The sequence below is a fragment of the Zalophus californianus genome, chromosome X, assembly GCF_009762305.2.
Source record: "Zalophus californianus isolate mZalCal1 chromosome X, mZalCal1.pri.v2, whole genome shotgun sequence".
NCBI classification, from domain to species: Eukaryota; Metazoa; Chordata; class Mammalia; order Carnivora; family Otariidae; genus Zalophus; species Zalophus californianus.
In genome coordinates, this window is record NC_045612.1 from 56,894,874 (window position 1) to 56,916,584 (window position 21,711).

Sequence of the window (21,711 nt, forward strand, 5' to 3'; positions counted from 1 at the left end):
AGTGGCAGTAATGATAGTAGTAGTGATGATGGGATATGTTATGGTAGTAGCAGTGGTATTATTATTAGATCATAATATGCTACATTTATTAAATACAAATACTTCAGAATAAGTTTGATAGTAGATAAAATACTGCATCTACCATGTCTAGGCCATTTTTATTTTTATTTTTCTTAAAGATTTTATTTATTTATTTGAGAGCATGAGAGGGGTTGTGGAAAGCATGAGGGGGGGAGAGCATGAGCCATAAGCAAGGGAGAGGGTAAAAGCTTGAGATGGGGGGAGGGGCAGCGGGAGAGGGAGAAAGAGGTTGAAGCAGGCTCTCCACTGAGCAGGGAGTCCAACTCTGGGCTCGATCCCAGGACCCCAGGATCACAACCTGAGCCAATGGCAGATGCTCAACCAACTGAGCCACCCAGGCTCCCTACCATGTCTAGTCCTCTTTAAAAGACAATTGATGTCATAATAATTATAAAGATAGACCTGAAGAGTCTATGAGAAGTTAATAAACAGAAACCGGTATGAGCACAAAACTTAGAAGCCATTTTTATTCTATGTAGTAGATATGTAGAAGTCAATCAGAATGTTATTATATTTAACATATGATTATTAGGTTCTTTAGTATAAAAATTATCTTACTAAAAATATGTTTTTATGACTGCTAATCATAATAATCTATTTTGTATAACAAATCCCAGAAATAAATGATTTTTTTCTAAACTCTAAAAGACAAATTAGCTTTTGCTTAATAGTATTTAATGACTTTGGCAAGATAAGGAGAGGTTTAATTCTTTTGTTTTTAAGATTTTATTATTTGTTTATTTATGTAAACTCTACAACCAATGTATGGCTTGAACTTACAACCTTGAGATCAGGAGTCACATGTTCTACCAACTGAGCCAACCAGGTACCCCCCATTTTTTTAAGATTTTATTTTTGAGTGTTATACGAAAACAATGAATCATGGATCACTACATCAAAAACTAATGATGTATTGTATGGTGACTAACATAACACAATAAAATTAAATTAAATTTAAAAAAGATTTTATTTTTTAAACAGGTTTAATTATTTTTAAATGCAATGACTGAATTTATATTTTGAACCAGACTAACAGTGGTTCCCAGGCCTTAAGGAAAATATACAGTAAGTTTTCAATTACTTGCCAAAATTTTTGGAATATAATATACTACTCTGAAATAATGAAAAGTTAGTGGATTTCACTCAACTGGAATTATTCTTCCTTGTTTAAGGAGACATTATCTACCTTGTGGATTTTCTCTCCCTTTCTTTGCCTCTCCTTCCCACTCTTTTAATTATTTTTTTGAATTTTTACTTAGTGACCCTTCCATAGAAAAGTAAGCAGAGAAGAGAAGAGATTGAAATTCACAATCATCACTTTCCTTGCTGTTTAGTAATTTATGGTAAATGTAACGAAAAGGTGGAAATTATTAGCTGAAGTGAAGTTTTAAATTTTCTCTGGTGTTGATATGAACTAGTCTCTTTATCCATATCTGTACATAATCTCATGTCTCCCCATGGTTGGAAAGTTATTCTATTTGTGAACATTAATTCTCCATTCTCTCTCTTTTGTCTCCATCCTTACTTATGGAATCTTAGTTCAGTCCTCACCCCCACTGCCAAGAGCAAACTCATTTTACATAATTTCCTTGTTTTTAGTCTTACTCCAAGCCCTCTTTAATCTATTCCCAATACCAAAGTGGTCTAATTTAAATCAGACCAGATCATCCCCCTGCTTATCTTTGACTACTTCCCATCACCTATAAGACAAAATCCAAGCTAATCTTCTACATGGTTAAAAATGTCTTTTACAGTTTAGCTTTTACCCTCATCTTTCTCCATCCTCTCTCACAGTTCACTTCATAAAATTCAGAGCCACAGTAATAACAAACTTTATAGTTGTCAATGTATGAGGCTTCTTGCCTTCATATTTATGCTCACTGAAACCTCTATCTAGAATGTCCAAATCACTCAGATACTCTCATGCCCTTTCTTAGCCTACTGATCTTCAGATTCAAGTATTAGCATCAGAAACCTTTTCTCAATCATTCACTCCCCCACCAAGCTGAACTAACTACCCATTCTCTATATAAACATAAATACTGCGCATCATTGTTCTTTCCACTTTGTCTTGAAATTAACTGGTTGATTGTGCTAGCCCTCTAAAATGTAAATCTCTCCAGGACAGGGACTGAGTTTTATTTATCTTAAATCCCCAGAATCTAGCACTGTTCTGGGCAAAGATTAAGCATTTCATCTACAAGAAATTATTAGATTGTTTATATCCAGGGTATTTTATAAAATTGTGAGAAAACTAAGAATATTCATATTTTCCAAATCTGCAAGTGGCCTGAAGTCCAGATCTATTTCATTATCTTTTATAAGAGAAATAGTATAAATATCTTACTATGTGGATTACACACAGTATTTGATTCTTAGCTTGTCATTTTTTCAGTAGTTCCAAGCTATCCCTGAGAATATTTCTACTACTATTGAGAATATCTACAACAAAATATTTATTCTGTAATTGAACTTGTTAAACTTACTTCTGCTTTGAAGCTCAACTGCGAGCTGTCTTTCAAGGTTTTCTCTAATTTCTCTCTCTCTATAGAGCTCCATTCGCAGTTCCTTTTTTTCTTGTTGAATCTGCTTCTCCTGGATGTGAGCATTATCCAAAGCCACTTTCAGTAGGCCCTGTCAAAGTACAGCAAATGACATGCAGTTCATCTTATCTGTTTTAGTTTCTCAAATCTGAAATAATTAATGTAGATGCTAATGTCTTGTATTACATTTATTTTGTTTATAGAAATATTGTTGACCTGAATGTTGGTCAACAGAGTCTCCACGGAGGACAGACTATCAGCAAAAATGAACGGTCCAGGGAATCCAGGAGGCAATGCCTGCCCAGGAGTCAGTTGGATCTTGTCCAAGGGTGACTTCATCATTGGAATTTGAAATGATACTTCTTCTGGAAAAAACAAAATTAATATCAGAATGTTCACAATTAACAGGTCAAAATTTTCACTGTGTTTCCTTTACCTCTAATAACATCTATAAATATTTTGTTTGTAAAACTAGATGATGGAACAGTCTTAATTGGAAGTTATAGTTATTCCCCAGCTGCTTCTAGTTTCTTAAAATAAATGTATCAGTAAATAATCAGTGAAAAATGAAACAACATTTATTGCTAAAGAGGCATGAGACTTGGAGAAATACATTTATGATATGTTTATGAATACCTATAAATTAGTCAGATCCCCTCCTTGTAAAGCATACACTGTTTGTTTTCCTTTTCAAATCTGTCATTTATCATCAATTATCTATCTCTCTATCATCTATCTATCATCTATCACCTCCATTCTTTAATAGCTTTATCAAAATATAATTCATACACAATAAAATTCACCTATTTTAAGTGTACATTTCAATGTTTTTTAGTAAATTTACAGAGTTGTGCAACCATCATCGCAAATCTATCTTAGAACATCTTGATCACCCTCAAATTACCCCTCATGCCCATTTACAGTTAGTGTCCTTCTCCCACCCTCCAGTCCGTGGTAATAACTAATCTACTTTCTGCCTCTATAGGACTAACTTTTCTGGATATTTTACACAGATAGATACAATATGTGGTCTTTTATGTCTGGCTTCTTTTACTTAGCATAATGTTTTTGACTTTCATCCATGTGGTAGCATGTATCAGTGGTTTCTTCTTTTTATTGCTGAAAAGTATTCCATTACATGGATACATTGCTTTTTGTTTAATTATTCACTAGCTGACAGGCATTTAGATTATTTCCAATGTTAAATTTTATTTTGAAGAATACTACTTATGAAAAAATATTACCTGTGGTGTAAAAACACAAGTTGTATCATTTCTGCCCTTTTATTTTTATATTATCTTCTCCCACATTCTCATTACTTTAACAAGATTCTCTCTTAGTTTCAGATAAAGAGACACCAATAGAATTTTTGTTTAATAAGATGCTTTAAACAGATATATCTAATTACAAAATAATCATCTCTTACACTGAGAAGCTAACTACTTGACTGTGTACTTGAATTCTGACTGGACATTTTTTATGTTAGATGTATGAACCAGACAGCAAATTATTCCCTGCAATTATAAACTGGGACGTTTTTGACATAGGTAAAAATAAACTGCTACAAAGAAATAATATTGGAAGGTAGCAAAACAAATCCTGGTATTCTTTTTTTTTTAATTCATCTATTTATTTGAAAAAGAGAGAGAATGGAGGGAAGGGGCAAAGAAAGAGTGACAGAGAGAATCTCAAGCATACTCCCAACTAGCACAGAGCCCAACAGAGGGCTCAATCCCACGACCTTGAGATCATGACCATAGCTGAATCAAGAGTTGGATACTTAACTGAGGTACCCAGGCACCCCCAAAACCTGGTAATTTTTTTTAGTTTAACTTTAATTAGCCAACATTTCATTAGTTTCAGATGTAGTGTTCAACAAATCATCAGTTGTGTATAACACCCAGTGCTCATCACATCACATGCCCTCCTTAGTGCCCATCACCGAGTTACCTTATCCTCCCACCCACCTCCCTTTAGCAATTCTCAATTTCTTTCCCATAATTAGGAGTCTCTCATGGTTTGTCTCCCTCTCTGGTTTCTTCCCATTCAGTTTTCCCTCCCTTCCCTTAAGGTCCTCTGCACTGTTTCTTATATTCCACATATGAGTGAAACTATATGATAATTGTCATTCTCTTATTGACTTTTTCACTTAGCATAATAACCTCCAGTTCCATCCATGTCGATGTAAATGGTAAGTATTCATCCTTCCTGATGGTTGAGTAACATTCCATTGTATATATGTACCACTTCTTTATCCATTCATTTGTTGAAGGGCATCTCAGCTCCTTCCACAGTTTGGCTATTGTGGACATTGCTGCTATGAATGTTGGGGTGCAGGTGCCCCTTCATCTTACTATATCTTTATCTTTCAAACCCTGGTATTCTTAAATGGCTTCAACAGCAGTGCGTGATGGGGTGAAGCATAGCACCTCAAACAAAATTACTCTATTCACTAGAGTCTCTTCATTTCTGTAACTGGGCACAAGCAAAGTTTGAAAATATGCATCTCCTTAGTCAAAAAACTTTTCAGTGACCCTATATATTGTGAGAGTCATTCAAGAAAAAAACAAAAAAACCTAGGCTTGAATCTGGACCTAACTAATTTTCACAAAAATTTAGCTATTGGTTCTGGTTCCAGTAGGGATAGGAATATGGATTTATCATATAGTTAGCGCTAATTTTTCAATTACAAGCAGCCTATACATGTAGTATGCAGAGTCTTGAATCACACAGATTTCATAGTCATGGTTTGCTCCATAGCAAATGGTATGCTCCATTTACTGAATGGGAAGCTTTGGCATAGAATTGTGAGAACTTTCTGTGAGATTTTTAATGGGACAGCATAAAATGTTTTTAATAAAGATCACCATTTTCAATTTCTTTTTTTTACAAATTCCAATTCTCCAAAATCTATATGGATAAAAAATGCTGAACAATTATTTTATAGAATGAACAGTTTCATATTATTTGAATCCAAAATGTTATAAAAAGCATTGTTTGTCTTAAAGAATTCAATAAAATGTATAAATTAATCTGTTAATTTTCTTTTAGCACAAGAAGCTATAATGAACGTATTCTTAGGAATTGTTTTTTTCATAAAACTTTAAAAACAATTTTTGAGGGGCGCCTGGGTGGCTCAGTCATTAAGCGTCTGCCTTTGGCTCAGGTCATGATCCCAAGGTCCTGGGATTGAGCCCCGCATCGGGCTCCCTGTTCGGCGGGAAGCCTGCTTCTCCATCTCCCACTCCCCCTACTTGTGTTCCTGCTCTCACTATCTCTCTCTCTCTCTCTCTCTCTCTCTGTCAAATAAATAAATAAATAAAATCTTTAAAAAAATTTAAAAAAAATTTTGAGTATAAACGCATGATGCATGTGTTTTGTACAATTCCCTTGTAAAATTAACCCTAAACTTTTTCCTTCCTTCCCTCCTTCCTTCTTTCCTTCCTTCCTTCCTTCCTTTCTTCTTTGCCAGTGGTATTTTTGGAAGAGGTGAAGTATTCCAGTGGGAATGAACACATTATCAGAAATTCTATGATCTATTTTAATTACAAAGTTGGAACATTTGAAATATGTCATTAAAAAACTAAATTCTAAAAAAACCCCTAAATTCTAAAATATTTTAGGCATCATCTCTAATGCTTATAAAGCACATTTCTTAACACCTAACCAAGCAATATTATGTCCTATTTATATTGTTTGAAGTCTGTATTTAGCTAGTATTTTGTTTTCTGCACATGACAAATGTATAGAATACTGATTTATTGATAATAAGTGGGGAGGTTTTACACCTTTGTATTGATGTTTATAAATCTTAAAGTATGAATTTATGTAGCCTGGAAGATCTATTTTTACAAAATGAACTGCTACAAAGTTAGAACATTGACATCCTGCTGATTCAGAGGTAATATAATGTTTCCCCTGAATAAACATTTTGTATCAGGGCAGAGTTCTTAAAATTAATGGATTATTTGTTATATATCACTCTATACACAAGTAATCTCACTGGTAAGAATCTGAGGGGTATTCTACAAACAAGGTACCCAAAACGAAAGCAATATTTTCGGTGTGCATAAAACAAAATTAAAACTACATTAAAATTCCCAGAAGTCTTCTATTTGGAGATGAAGTAAATGCCATTGAATGGGCTGAAAGGAACATTACTATTGACTATGAAGACAGGTTGCATGGTCTATGGTTTGTAATGTTGCTGTACAGTAGATTGAAGTTTCAAAATAGCATTACTCTTCTTTAAAGAGATGGACACAGTTGAATTAGGTGTTGCTTGCCGCAGTGAGGATCAAATGCAAAAAGAATCATATTTCATCGGACCTAGTCAACACCAGGAAAATAAATCGAAATATAAGAGGTATGCAGGCTATGATTCATTTTGATAATCTGGCCCAAGAGAGATACATAGAGACAGCACACAGATCTAAGCTTCTACCAAAAGACAAATAGTACACAGAGGGTGGGAACTGGGATGACAGTGTAGCAGAGGTCACATCGATTTTCAGCAGCAGTTTTCACACAGATGAGATAACCCTGGACTCTATTTGGCCCATTGTTCATATCCTATCTGTCCCACAAGCAATAAATTTCCTAGACCTAGAAAAGGGCAGTAAAGAAGAAGGATTCTACTTATGACTTCTTATGATTAAGTTTCTGTGCTAACCAAACATGCTTTTTCAGACCAAGGTCACATTGTATGTTAAGGTCCATAATAGCCAAAAGCTAGTCGAAGCATATTATATTTTGGTGTACATGAGTGAAAAGTGTCAAACCGTTTGTCATTTTTTTTCTGATTTAAATCACATGCTATGAAAAATGTATAATAAATGCATTAGAAATCTATTTCAATCTTGTAATAGGTCTTCACATCTGAATGACATCGACATTTTGCTCAGAGTTTAAAGACATTCACTGTTATGTAGGAATTTATTCAGGAGGCTTGAGAAATCCTAATTGGCAGTGAAATTAAATATGGACAAGTACTAGAACCATAGACTGTCGGTTAAATTCATCTCTTTGTAAACCAGGAAGAAAGGGTTTTGACTGAGCACTTTGATTTAAAAGGCTGGTGTTCAAAATGTGTATATTAAAATCTTTATCAACACACAAAATGCAATGGTATAAGCTAAAAGATAAAGATAGGACAAATGCTAAATCTAGCTGAGGATATGAGCAACCTCTTCATTTATTGTAGAGAAGTGGAGAATGCTTTTATTGAGCCTGTTTGTTAAACTTGCTATACTTGGTAAGTATAGTTGCTATACTTGGAAATCCATTTGCAGAACAAGCTCTTAATTTTGATTTCTTCTTTAGGGCCCAGATGAATAGATGGAAAGGTTGACAATAACTTTAGTTGTATAAGAAAGATAAACATATGGAAATGCTCAGAATGAAAAAGTCCCCCAAAAATGAAAATCAAGACTGCTAGAGACTTTCTATATGAACGCAGTGCTTATTTTCCCACTTTTTCATGGAGTTCAGTGTTTCCTCTTTCCTCTGGGCTTTGAGGATTGTAATACAGGATTGGAAAATGAACACCACTGACTCATTTAGCAGTAGGAAAGTGCAGCCACTTGCCATCAGTCATCAGTTTTTATTCTTTACAAATAAATCATATTTCACTATTTGATTTGAATGCTTTCCCCTATGTACTGCTGTTCAAGAGACTTTCTTTTGTTGGTGCTGTCAATATTACATTTGGCACAAGCAAGACACCTGCTTCCCTCTTCCAAACTGAGGAATAATAACAACAAAATGACCAACTACTGTGTAATGATGTGACTTTCATGAATATAAGGAAGCGTTCATGGTCTGAGTTAACAACGACTCAAATGTTGCCCTTACCAAATGTGGAAAAGAAAACTTGATCCCCAAATTGTTACATTTCTTTAGGGAGATGTAAAAAGAAATAGTGCTGACAAATGAAAACCAAAAACTAGTAGCAAAAGGGTGAAGGGTCACCAGCCTGAGAAAGTGAGATACAATACTACTAAAACTAGTATGGCCCTGTTTTGCTCTGGATCCTTAGATTAGCAATTTGGCATAACAGGTTCCTTTATAAATTATGAATTAGAAATAAGTCATCTTTCAGAAAAAAATATTATGCTGATAACAAATATTATATCCAGTGAAGGTTTGGAAGAAGCATGATACCCAGTCTTTGCTGTTAAGGAGCTGACACATCTTGAATAAAAGTCAACAAGTTATAGAAGTGGACAATTAAGTGTGAAATCATGTGACATATGTTATTAAGTGCCTCTCAAAGGAGAGATCACTGCAGTCTGGAGTAAGCATTTAAACTAATCCATTCACTCTAGCTGAAAAGTGTTCCCACTATCATTAAAATAAACCCCATGGATTTCCCCAAGATATTAGGTATACCAATAAGGTGCCTTGATCAAAATAGCATTGAAAAAACTGGGTTAAACAACGATAAACAGTTTTAATTAAAGCAAGGGTTAGCAGATAAATTACAGAGTGTTTAGTGAATTTGAATTTCTGATAAACAGCAAATGACTTTTCAATGTAAGTGTGTCCAAAATACTCCATGGGACATCGTTATACTAAATGAATAATTTGTTGGGGCGCCTGGGTGGCTCAGTCATTAAGCGTCTGCCTTCGGTTCAGGTCATGATCCCAGGGTCCTGGGATCGAGCCCCACATCGGGCTCTCTGCTCGGCGAGAAGCCTGCTTCTCCCTCTCCCACTCCCCCTGCTTGTGTTCCTTCTCTCACTGTGTGTCTCTCTGTCAAATAAATAAATAAATAAATAAATCTTTAAAAAAATAAAAAAATAATTTGTTGTTGGGGTGCCTAGGTGGCTCAGTCAATTTCAGCTCAGGTCATGATCTCAGGGTCGTGAGACACAGCCCCATGTCAGGTTCCTCACTCAGCGGGGAATCTGCTTTAGACTCTCTTTCTCCCTCTCCCTCTGCCCCTACACCCCTGTGCATGCACATGCTCTCTCTCCCTCAAACAAATAAATAAATCTTTAATGATAATAATAATTTCTTGTTTATTTGATTCAAATATCACTGGGGATTATGTTTTCTTTTTTTTATTTGCTAAATCTATTAAAGCAGAACAACTCAGAGCCTTTAAAAAGCTAGTGCTAAATATAAGCATATGTTACATATTAATTTAGACAGCTGAGAGCATAGTAATGAAGATCAAAAGATGCCAAAGCCTGATTGTGTAGGTTGGAAACTCTGCTCTGTGATTTGCTAGCCCTGGGAAAGTTACTTAATTTTTCTCTGCCTCAATTTCCTTATCTGTAAATTTCAGATAATAATAATACCTATCTCATAAGGTTGTTATAAAGACTAATAAGCTACTATTTGTAAAGTTTGTACAACAATGCCTGACCCAAAGGAAATGCAAAATAATTGTATGTTAAATAAATTAAATGGCAATTGAACATTCCCAGGAGTGGGAGAGGAGCCTATAGTAAAATATTTGGCCACCTAAGCATCCATTAACACCTCATAAAACATGTGGCAAGATTCTTTTTTAGGTAGTAATGGGATAAGCCTGGCTTCACCCTCAATTAAGCCAATATTAGTTTTTCAGTTATCAAAGGTCTGAGGAGACTTCATAAGTCAAGGTCAGTGTTTCTCAACTGGGGGTAACTTTGCAGTCCAAAGGACATTTTGTAATGGCTAGAGACATTTTTGACTGTCAGAATTGAGGGGGTGGGAGTGTGTGCTACTGGCATCTTTCTGCACTGAACTTCTAATAAAGAATTTAATAAGCTTGTGATTTAGAACTAACACAATAATTTACAATGTTTGTTTTATAGTTCTCATGCATTTAATTTTGGGTCCCCAAATTTAGTTCTTTGCTCAAATGGCACCTTATTATTGAAATCTATACTGAACATCCTATTTAACTTTCTTTAGTTTTGTATTTCTTTTTTTTTATTATTAACATATAATGTATTATTTGTTTCAGTGGTAGGGGTCTGTGATTCATCAGTCTTAACACAATACACAGTGCTCACCACAACATCCTACTTAATATTGCAACATGTACCCTTATTTTTACTCACTTAACATGTTTTCTTTTTTCCTAGAAAATTTATCACCAATAATACATAATGTAACTTATTTGTTTACTATTTTTGTTATGTATTTTATCTCACTACAATATACTCTTCTTGAAAGTGGGAACTTTGTCTTTTCAAAATTTTTCTTACTAGTGTCCTCTCAGTATCTACAATTGTAACTATCCTGGGTTTACAACACTTATAATGACTTTGGATATGCATACTGGTAACCTTAAAACTTGAGGTAAGATTTCCAGTCATCAGATTGATTCCATTCTTTCTATTCAAAAAGACAAGATTGTACATGAATATGTAATTTAAAAATATTTTTTATAAGTATATGGTCAGAGGAAGGAAGAAAGGGGTAGAGGTACAGAGTTTCTGGTCAAATCTTAGCCTTTTCAATAAAATCAATGATTACTATACAGATAATGGGACAAACTAGAATTTTGCAATTTTGAAAAATAGTTGATATAGTTGTCATAACATGCCTATTGTATATTTATTGAACTTGTCTACATATCATAGTCCTTTGAACAAAAAAATAGTAAAATATAACTCTTTCTGACTCACACACATACTTTCCCATCATCTTTGAGATGATGTATTACTGCATCAAAGATAAAGCAAAATTGACTGATTTTTTTAAAGTAGATCTATATTTACTAGAGCCTAGAAATTTAGAAAAAAAAATAAAAAGGTAAGGATCCAGAATGGAAAGAAATTTTATACATAGACCAAAATTTGCCCTGAACACTGCAAGACAGACAAAGATTTCTAATATAAAAAACTAAACAGTACCAGAGGCATGTACAAATCCCTTCTCCAGAAAACCACCTTGGCTACTTCTGTGAAAAAGGCTGCAGAGATAACATTAACTGAATGGGGAATAATAATGTAACACTCTGCATCAGAAATTGACAAACAAGAAGCAAAAGTGGGCATAGAAGTAAAGTGGGAGGGAAGCTGATGTTTTTTGTTTTGTTTTGTTTTCTTTTCTTTTAGGAAGCTGATGTTTTAAAGAGATGTGTTTAGGAAAGATTGTGGGGAGGGCACACATTTCCATCAATTAGCTGACTTTTCCAGGTGATAATGTTTAATTATGTTGACTTAACTTTAAAATGGCCTCAGGGTTTCAATATAATCCTACTTTTACCCTTACTAAGGGTTCAGTCATCTGGCTGATTGCAGAGGCTGTAAAGCAGATTTCTCATTTTGTTTCTCTGCCAGGAAATGTGCAAGCCTTTCAATCAACTAGAGAAGAAACCTCTCTTCTTAATCTGGCACAAATAAGGAAGAGAAATTTATTGTTCTGACCTGGAAATTCAGGTGCTAACTTTAAAATCACTGCTGCTGTTGTTGTTTTGTTTTGTTTTGTTTTGACTTAGCATATCTGACTAGAGTGGTTTGGTGGAAGGCACAAGGGAACAAGATACTAGTATCTAGCACTATAACAGCAATAGTTCTTAAACCTTATCATGTATCAGAATGTCCTGAAGATGTTTTTTAAAAACTTCCCAATTCCTAAAGTTTCTGATTCAGTAGGCCTAGGGTAGGACCTGGCTACTAGAACTTCTAAGTGCCCAATTGATAGTTGATGTTGCTGGTTTGGGGACCACAGCTTGAGAAACCACTGGACTATATAAAGGTCAAAGTTTGCTATATTTAAAGATGATTAATATTGCCTCCTATCACAATATCTTTTTAAACTAGCCTGTACAATTTTAATAAATCACTTCAAAATTATAACTAAATTTAAGTATATATCTTCACAGCTTTAAGAACTGTATTAAGGAGGGCACGTATTGCAATGAGCACTGGGTGTTATATGCAAATAATGAATCATAGAACATTACATCAAAAAATAAATAAAAAAAGAATTGCATGAAATTAAAGACACATCAACTAGCCTCTTCTATAGATCTAGGGATTCTAAATATCAATTTACATTTCACTGAAAAGAAGTGTATAATGGGACCTATTTGTAAACATAGAATCAGGAAACTATAGTTAAAAATGTGAGTCTACACAGATAAAAACAAAATTCTTTTCCAAGTACGATTTAACATAAGCAATTGTTTAATAAGGAAAATCACAGTTCTATGCATCAATCCTTAGATATTATTTCCCTGTATTCAAAAAAGGTGGAAAGTGGGTATTCTGGCAGCAATGTCCACAATAGCCAAACTGTGGAAAGAGCCAAGATGTCCATCGACAGATGAATGGATAAAGAAGATGTGGTGTATATATATATACAATAGAATATTTTGCAGCCATCAAAAGGAATGAAATCTTGCCATTTGCAACAACGTGGATGGAACTGGAGGGTATTATGCTGAGAGAAATAAGTCAATCAGAGAAAGACATGTATCATATGATCTCACTGATATGAGGAATTCTTAATCTCAGGAAACAAACTGAGGGTTGCTGGAGTGATAGGGGGTGGGAGGGATGGGGTGGCTGGGTGATAGACATTGGGGTGGGTATGTGCTATGGTGAGTGCTGTGAATTGTGTAAGACTGTTGAATCACAGACCTGTATCTCTGAAACAAATAATACATTATATGTAATGTAATGTAATGAAAAATGAAGGGGGGATATCAGAGGGGGAGACTAACCATGAGAGACTATGGACTCTGAGAAACAAACTGAGGGTTCTAGAGGGGAGGGGGTTGGGGGGATGGGTTAGCCTGGTGATGGGTATTAAAGAGGGCATGTACTGCATGGAGCACTGGGTGTTATACGCAAACAATGAATCATGGAACACTACATCAAAAACTAATGATGTAATGTATGGTGATTTACATAGCATAATAATAATTTTTTTAAATAAGGAAAAAAAGATTAAAAAATAAAGATGATTCAAAATCAGAATGACACTGTAATGGAAAACCTGACAAGAATAATCTATACAGCAGTATATAATTTGTCACCTCTTATAAACTAATAAGAAATTAATAGATATAGAGATGTGACATATATATAGATATCCTCACTAATAACTGCAATTATACCTATTTATAATCTGTGCATAGTCATATATATTTTTTTTTTTATTTTACCACCATACCAATGAAGAAAATTCAAAACATTCTTTTATTGGGGCACCTGGGTGGCTCAGTAGGTTAAGCGTCTGCCTTTGGCTCAGGTCATGATCCCAGGGTCCTGAGATCGAGACCCGCATCGGGCTCCTTGCTCAGTAGGGAGCCTGCTTCTCCCTCTTCCTCTGCTATTCTCCCTGCTTGTGCTCTCTCTCTCTTTCTGTGAAATAACTAAATAAAATCTTTTTATTTTAGAAAAAAGAACATTCTTTTGTCATTAGTTATCTCTCTCTCCTCTGTCTCACAGACACACAAACATGCACATGCATGCATGAATTCCCACACACAAACATTGATGAGACTATATGCTGATTTTTTTGTTTTAGCTAAGAAATACAAAATTGAGACACTAAGGGACCATATTTTTATGATAAAAATTATGAAGTGATTTCCTAATAGATGAGCAACACTGTTGTAAACCTAGTTAGTTCAAATTGATACAAATAATTTAATATTTTACAAAGCTGAATTTTTAAAATAAATTTTAATTATTAGGGCAAAACACTGCAATTTTCACATTTTTCTTTCTCGTGTATTGGAGGCATTAAGACACCAAAACGATTGCTTTTCCTCTGAAAATCTCAAAAGTTTTATCAATGAGGTAGGCATCTATCAGTAATGTTCCATTCAACAACTTTCACCAAATGAACAATCCTACTTTTAGATGTTGTTTATTGCCATGAGAACTTACATTGTCCATTGAAAAAGCTTTTTCCTTAAAATGATAATAATTTATAAGATACAGCTGGGGGGCGGGAGGGATAAACATCATTAATAGAACATATTAATGTGCCATTTTATTTCATGTTTTAACATTGCTCTTCCTCATCTTCATTTCTAGTTAGTTTGGAGGGCTTCTTTCAAGTTTACTCTCTTCTATTTCAATATTCATATCTAAATGACTTTTTCTTATTCTTGAAACTATTTTATTTGACAGTATATCATGGAAATACTTTTGTTGTAAACATACATTCATAGTACACAGTATTCTTTTTAGTGATTTCATTGTATTCAATCCTACAATGTAACCCATAAATTCTTAATCCATTTGTCTTAATCTCTGAACATTCAAAGCACATTTTGGGTACTCTTTTATGGCATTTTCTACTTATTATTATGTATTACTATGTATTTGGTTGTGTCTTTATTTCCCTATTCTGCTGTAAGTTGCTATAGGGTAAGAACTGTGTATCACTAATGATTTACTATATGTTGGCTGCTTGAATTTAAATTAAAAAACGGAACTGTGTTTCAATTTCTCATTTGTCTCCATAATTGCTTCTAAAGCCACAGGAGTGCTTTGGTAAAAATAGATATTATTTTTGCTAGCCAGAGCAAAGAATACCAACCAGACTAGTTATAATGCTGCTTCAAATTACTGAGTTTCTAAATGCAATAACTTAGTAACTTCTAAGATTTTATTTATTCATTTGAGAGAGAGAGAGACAGAGAGAGCACACAAGCAGAGGGAGAGGCAGAGGGAGAGGGAGAAGCAGGCTCCCCGTTGAGCCAGCCAGGAGCCTGATGTGGGGCTCAGTCTGAGGACCCAGAGATCATGACCTGAGCCAAAGGTAGATGCCTAACTATCTGAGCCACCTAGGCACCCCTAACTCAATGACTTTTATCAGAAACATTTAGTGAGTACCTGGTGTGCATGGTGTTGTGCTGTAAATTAAAATGAGTTCACAAACTTGTAAATTGAAAAGTGTGGTAGTGATTTCTTCTAATAACTACAGTAGACAATTATAGGTTGCCTGTACGACAAAGAGAAATAATTCCAAAAATCTTAATCAATTAAAAAGTTTTCACAAATGTATCATTCAGTTTAACTTCAATGGTTATTCAAAGGTCAATCACCAAATAACCCCACTATCTTGTTTTAAATCTTCTTTCCCCTAAAATGTATGACTCTGCTATTCTACTCATAATGCAATGACTATGACTGGATCTCTCTTTATCTTGGCATGTTACATCTATAAACTTCAATGTCCCTATTTTAGAATAGGAAGAACCACCTCAGAGTGTTTGTGGGAGGTTTAAATGAGAAAACTAAAGTGGAAGTACCTAGTATTGTACTTAGCATATAGTAGATCCTCAGTAAAAATTCGCTGGATCTGAAGCTATGCTAGCCTTCTAGATATGGAATGTTTAAGGGGAGAAAAACTGCATCGAGTATAAACTGATTCCAAGATTTGCCCATGAAATTTACTTTTCTTTAATTTCTTCTAGTAAATTGATTAAAGAACTTAGTTAATGTAAGAATCATTCATTGAGGTTTTATAGTATTTTGTCTTCCTAATAATCAGACAAAAACAAACATGAAATTTTGTAACTAAAATTCCTCAGATTAGTTCCAAGGTAGTTGGAAGACTTCAGGTTCACATTATTTTTTTAAAAGATTTTATTTATTTATTCATGAGAGACAGAGAGAGAGAGAGAGAAGCAGAGGGAGAAGCAGGCTCCTAAGGAGCAGGGAGCCCGATGCGGGACTCGATCCCAGGATCCTGGGATCATGACCTGAGCCAAAGGCAGACGCTTAACCATCTGAGCCACCCAGGTGCCCAGGTTCACATTATTTAAGTCACATTTTTTCCCTTAAATTTAATTTATGCTACATTTTTATCCACATGGGGAAATGCAAATTTAAGGAGAGTATACCTTCTACTGAAAAAAAAAAAAAAAAAAAAAAACAGGAAAAATGTATCTTAAATTTTCCTGGTAAATTCAGCCTTATTTTATTAATGTTGAAATTCCTTTATCCATTATTTGTTACAAGTATTTATGGATCCATATGGAATGGCAGGTGTTGAAGCAAAAACACTGCAGATATTTTTCTCTTTTGCTAATAATACTAGTACTTGAGGATTTTATTTTCATCTTCTATCATAAGGGTCTTAGTTTGAAAGAAGAAAATAAAATGTTTAATGAATATAAAATTTAGATTTATTATAAGATTATGTCTTTACTGAGTGTGGGTCTATGTAAACAAAATAGAGTTTGATGTTTTTATTAGCTTGCAAGCAGATATATATTTATGTATTTCAAAGCTTGAAATATAAAGGGAAAAATTATTTCGGTAATCCAAATTACCCTAAAACTGCACAAACTGATCAGAACTGCATGGGTAATTTCTCCACTCTCACCTTCCAGTGAGAATTCAGGTCACTCTGATTTTCTCCTCTTTTCTTTCCCTATCTGATCCTATCCCATACATACTCATAGTCAATTATATTTCTTTAGAGGAAAAATTATTTTTAAGATTCACTTTGCACAAAGCCCAACAAAAATCAACAATTAATATTAAATGCAGTTATTTAAAATTTTCTAATTGTATGAATGTTTAAATATTGCAAACTCAGCCAGAGGACACTTGTAATGTGAAGGAATGGAAATAAAGAGGAAATTAAGAACTAATATCTAATATCTTATAATACTAATATCTTGTAAACAGACTTGAACAAATCATTCAAACTTGCTTTCCCAGGTTCCAATTTTATGAAATTGTTCTATTTTAATAATTCAGTTATTTGAATAAGTGCTTTAAGGATCAATATTATAACATTTGATTCCAGTGCAGTTATATTCAGTTTAGTACCATATGTTATTCATTTCTGTATTTGACCTGTACTTGTCTTCATGTTCACTTTGGATGAGGATATGGAACACGCCTCCACCCCCTGAGCAGCTATATCTATCCAGTTCCCTTAGAGATTGTCATTTTCCTAATCTGAATTGATCACTAGGGAAAATCACTTTGCTTATTGCCTCTGTGTCCACTGTCACCTCCCAACCATTATTTGGTTCCTACTTGGCATTTTTCCAGTGTGAAAATACCATGTTTTTTACACATTGAAATTACCTCCTGTTCTTGGTTACTGACAATGGATTCTGTCTTACTTTCAGTTAAAATACCTGTATAACAGATAGTGAAACGTGCCATAGTTTCTCAAGTACAATCTTATCACAGAATCTTGAGAGAATTTACTAATAACCTAAGAAACCATACAACTTTACCTAACACTGTCTCTGAGACAGTCTGATGTTTTAAGAAAAACAGAGCGTAAAAGCAATGAAATAATGCTATTTAAGTTTGGATAATGGTGTATATTGCTTTATTGCCTCAGCTACAATTTCTCAGAGGATACTTTCTTATCTGGATACCTATAATACATGTTATATTCCCCCATTTGCTTAAAATGTGGGTTCTGGGATTAGCAAAATTCTATTATTAAACACACTTCATAGCTCTTAAACTTTGTCAGCTCTTCCAACATTTAAAATATACAGGAGCTGCTTTTTAGGTGCCAGATAATTATTTTTAATTTACTTTCCAATGGAATAAAACATATTGTAAAGGACAATTATGCTATTATGTCTTCCCCTGCATAAACTTCAGAAATATTATATTCCCTGCCACCCACTGAAGCCAAAAGTATAGACACAACAGTAGTATTTTCACATATGTAAAATAATCTTAATAAAATAGAGATATAAAATAGGAACAAATTACTCAGGTCCACTTTAATAAAAGAGTAGCATTTAAACTGTATTACTCTTATGATATTGACATTCCCATTTGTACTTTGTGCATACCGTTTCAAAGCTATATACCCTGTTCAAATGGCATGATGTGTTTTGCAATACTGCTTGTGTCCAAGCAGATGCAAGGTTTGTAAAAAATGCATCTAGGGAGCCATAAAACTGGTGGAAAACATATTTCTCCACAGTATTTTAGTACTATGAAAAATTCAATCACAGGGAAAAATGTTTTGCTATAAACACCTTAAAAGCCTTATAAAGGCAATGGCTTCCCACAAAACTTGTTTAAAAATTTTAAGAGCTAGAATAGAGTAGGTCTTATATAACAAAGCTCAAATTCTTTCAATTTCCTTGATTTTTCACAGGCTTTGTTCTTGAAATTTAAAAAGATTTTAGGGGCAATGTAATCTGTATGCAAGTATGATAATTAATAATCTGAACAAAATTTGCAATGTTACAGTGTTTACCAAAATGAAACCAGCAAATGCATTTTCCCTTCAACATAGGTTTTACTCTTATGTACAAGATATTGTTTGATGATTAGCTTAGTAAAGAAAAATGACATTATACATACTTAACATGCTGTATATGTTTAAGTAAGTTCCAAATAACCCAGAGTAGGGAAAAATGCCCTATGTGTTCCTCATGGTAAAGTAGATTAGAATTTAAATTAGAAGCAAAGACAGTCAAATCCTAAATTCAGGATTACTGGAGTTGAAATTTGGGGATATTTGATTCAGTTTTTATGTTTTTTTATTTATTTTATTTATTTATTAACTGGTACTTCAAAATCTTTTTTTGCATGTCTTCTTTAGAGAAGTGTCTGTTCATGTCTCCTGCCCACAGTGAATATCATTCTCAATGGAGGAAAAACTCAGTTTTTCCCTCAAGGTCAGGAACATGACACGGATGCCCACTCTCACCACTTTTGTTCAACATAGTACTAGAAGTACTAGCCTCAGCAATCAGACAACAAAAAGAAATAAAAGGCTTTCAAATTGGCAAAGAAGTCAAACTCTCTCTCTTCTCAGATGACAAGATATTTTATGGGGAAAACCCAAAAGACTCCAACCCAAATTATTAGAACTCATACAGCACTTCAGCAACGTGGCAGGATACAAAATCAATGCACAGAAATCAGTTGCTTTTCTATACACTAACAATGAGGAAGACACAAAGAGATGTAAAAACATTCCATGCTTATGGATTGGAATAATAAACATAATGAAAATGTCTATGCTGCCCAGAGCAATCTATACTTTCAATGCAATCCCTATCAAAATACCACTGACATTTTCCCACAGAACTGGAATAAACAATCCTAAAGTTTGTATGGAACCAAAAAAGACCCCGAATGGCCAGAAGATTGTGAAAAAGACAACCAGGGCTGGGGGCATCACAATAACTGACTTCAAGCTATATTAAAAAGCTGTGATAATCAAGACAAGATGGTATTGGCACAAAAACAGACACATAGACCAATGGAACAGAATAGAGAACCCAGAAATGGACCCTCAACTCTATGGTCAAATAATCTTCGACAAAGAGGGAAAGAATATCCAATGGAAAAAGGAGTCTCTTCAATAAATGGTGCTGGGAAAATTGGACATCCACATGCAGAAGAATGAAACTGGACCATTCTCTCACACCATACACAAAGATAAACTCAAAATGGATGAAAGACCTCAATGTGAGACAGGAATCCATCACAATTATAGAGGAGAACACAGGCAGTAACCTCTTTGACATTGGCCACAGCAACTTATTTCAAGACACGTCTCCAAAAGCAAGGAAAACAAAAGCGAAAATGAACTTTTGGGACTTCATCCAGATAAAAAGCTTCTGCACAGCAAAGGAAACAGTCAACAAAACAAAGAGGCAACCCACAGAATGGGAGAAGATATTTGCAAATGACATTACATATAAAGGGCTGGTATCCAAGATCTATAAAGAACTTCTCAAACTCAACACCCAAAAATCAAGTCATCTAGTCAAATTTTTTTTATTTTTTAGAAAATCTTAGGAATTACATCATTAGTTTTTGATGTAGTGTTCCATGATTCATTGTTTGTGCATAACAACCAGTGCTCCATGCAGAATGTGCCCTCTTTAATACCCATCACCAGGCTAACCCATCCCCCTACCCTCCTCCCCTCTAGAACCCTCAGTTTGTTTTTCAGAGTCCATCGTCTCTCATGGTTCGTCTCCCCCTCTGACTTACTCCCCTTCATTCTTCCCCTCCTGCTATCTTCTTCTTTTTCTTTTTTCTTAACATATGTTGCATTATTTGTTTCAGAAGTACAGATCTGTGATTCAACAGTCTTGCACAATTCACAGCACTCACCATAGCACATACCCACCCCAATGTCTATCACCCAGCCACCCCATCCCTCCCACCCCCCACCACTCCAGCAACACTCAGTTTGTTTCCTGAGATTAAGAATTCCTCATATCAGTGAGGTCATATGATACATGTCTTTCTCTCATTGACTTATTTCACTCAGCATGACACCCTCCAGTTCCAACCACGTTGTTGCAAATGGCAAGATCTCATTCCTTTTGATGGCTGCATAATATTGCATTGTGTATATATACCACCTCTTCTTTATCCATTCATCTGTCGATGGACATCTTGGCTCTTTCCACAGTTTGGCTATTGTGGACATTGCTGCTATAAGCATTGGGGTGCACATACCCTTTCGGATCCCTACATTTGTATCTTTGGGGTAAATACCCAGTAGTGCAATTGCTGGATCGTATGGTAGCTCTATTTTCAACTGTTTGAGGAACCTCCATACTGTTTTCCAGAGGGGTTGCACCAGCTTGCATTCCCACCAACAGTGTAGGAGGGTTCCCCTTTCTCCACATCCCCGCCAACATCTGTTGTTTCCTGACTTGTTAATTTTAGCCATTCTGACTGGTGTGAGGTGGTATCTCATTGAGGTTTTGATTTGGATTTCCCTGATGCCAAGTGATGTTGAGCACTTTTTCATGTGTCTGTTGGCCATTTGGATGTCTTCTTTGGAAAAATGTCTGTTCATGTCTTCTGCCCATTTCTTGATTGGATTATTTGTTCTTTGGGTGTTGAGTTTGATAAGTTCTTTATAGATTTTGGATACTAGCCCTTTATCTGATATGTCATTTGCAAATATTTTCTCCCATTCTGTCGGTTGTCTTTTGGTTTTCTTGACTGTTTCTTTTCCTGTGCGAAAGCTTTTTATCTTAATGAAATCCCAATAGTTCATTTTTGCCCTTGCTTTCCTTGCCTTTGGTGATGTTTCTAGGAAGAAGTTGCTGCGGCTGAGGTCGAAGAGGTTGCTACCTGTGTTCTCCTTTAGGATTTAATAGACTCCTGTTTCACGTTTAGGTCTTTCAACCATGATGTAATATATGGTG

General features: G+C 34.7%; 1 protein-coding gene across 1 annotated transcript in view; it reads right to left on the minus strand.

Moving 5' to 3' along the window:
- DACH2 (dachshund family transcription factor 2) overlaps positions 1-21,711 on the minus strand; it is a 927,084-nt gene that overhangs the window by 20,106 nt on the left and 885,267 nt on the right. Inside the window, exons 8-9 of the mRNA XM_027608947.1 lie at positions 2,841-2,989; positions 2,568-2,715 (exon numbers count right to left, since the gene is read on the minus strand). Coding sequence (XP_027464748.1) covers positions 2,568-2,715; positions 2,841-2,989 — 297 coding nt within the window. The remainder of the gene's footprint in view (positions 1-2,567; positions 2,716-2,840; positions 2,990-21,711) is intronic.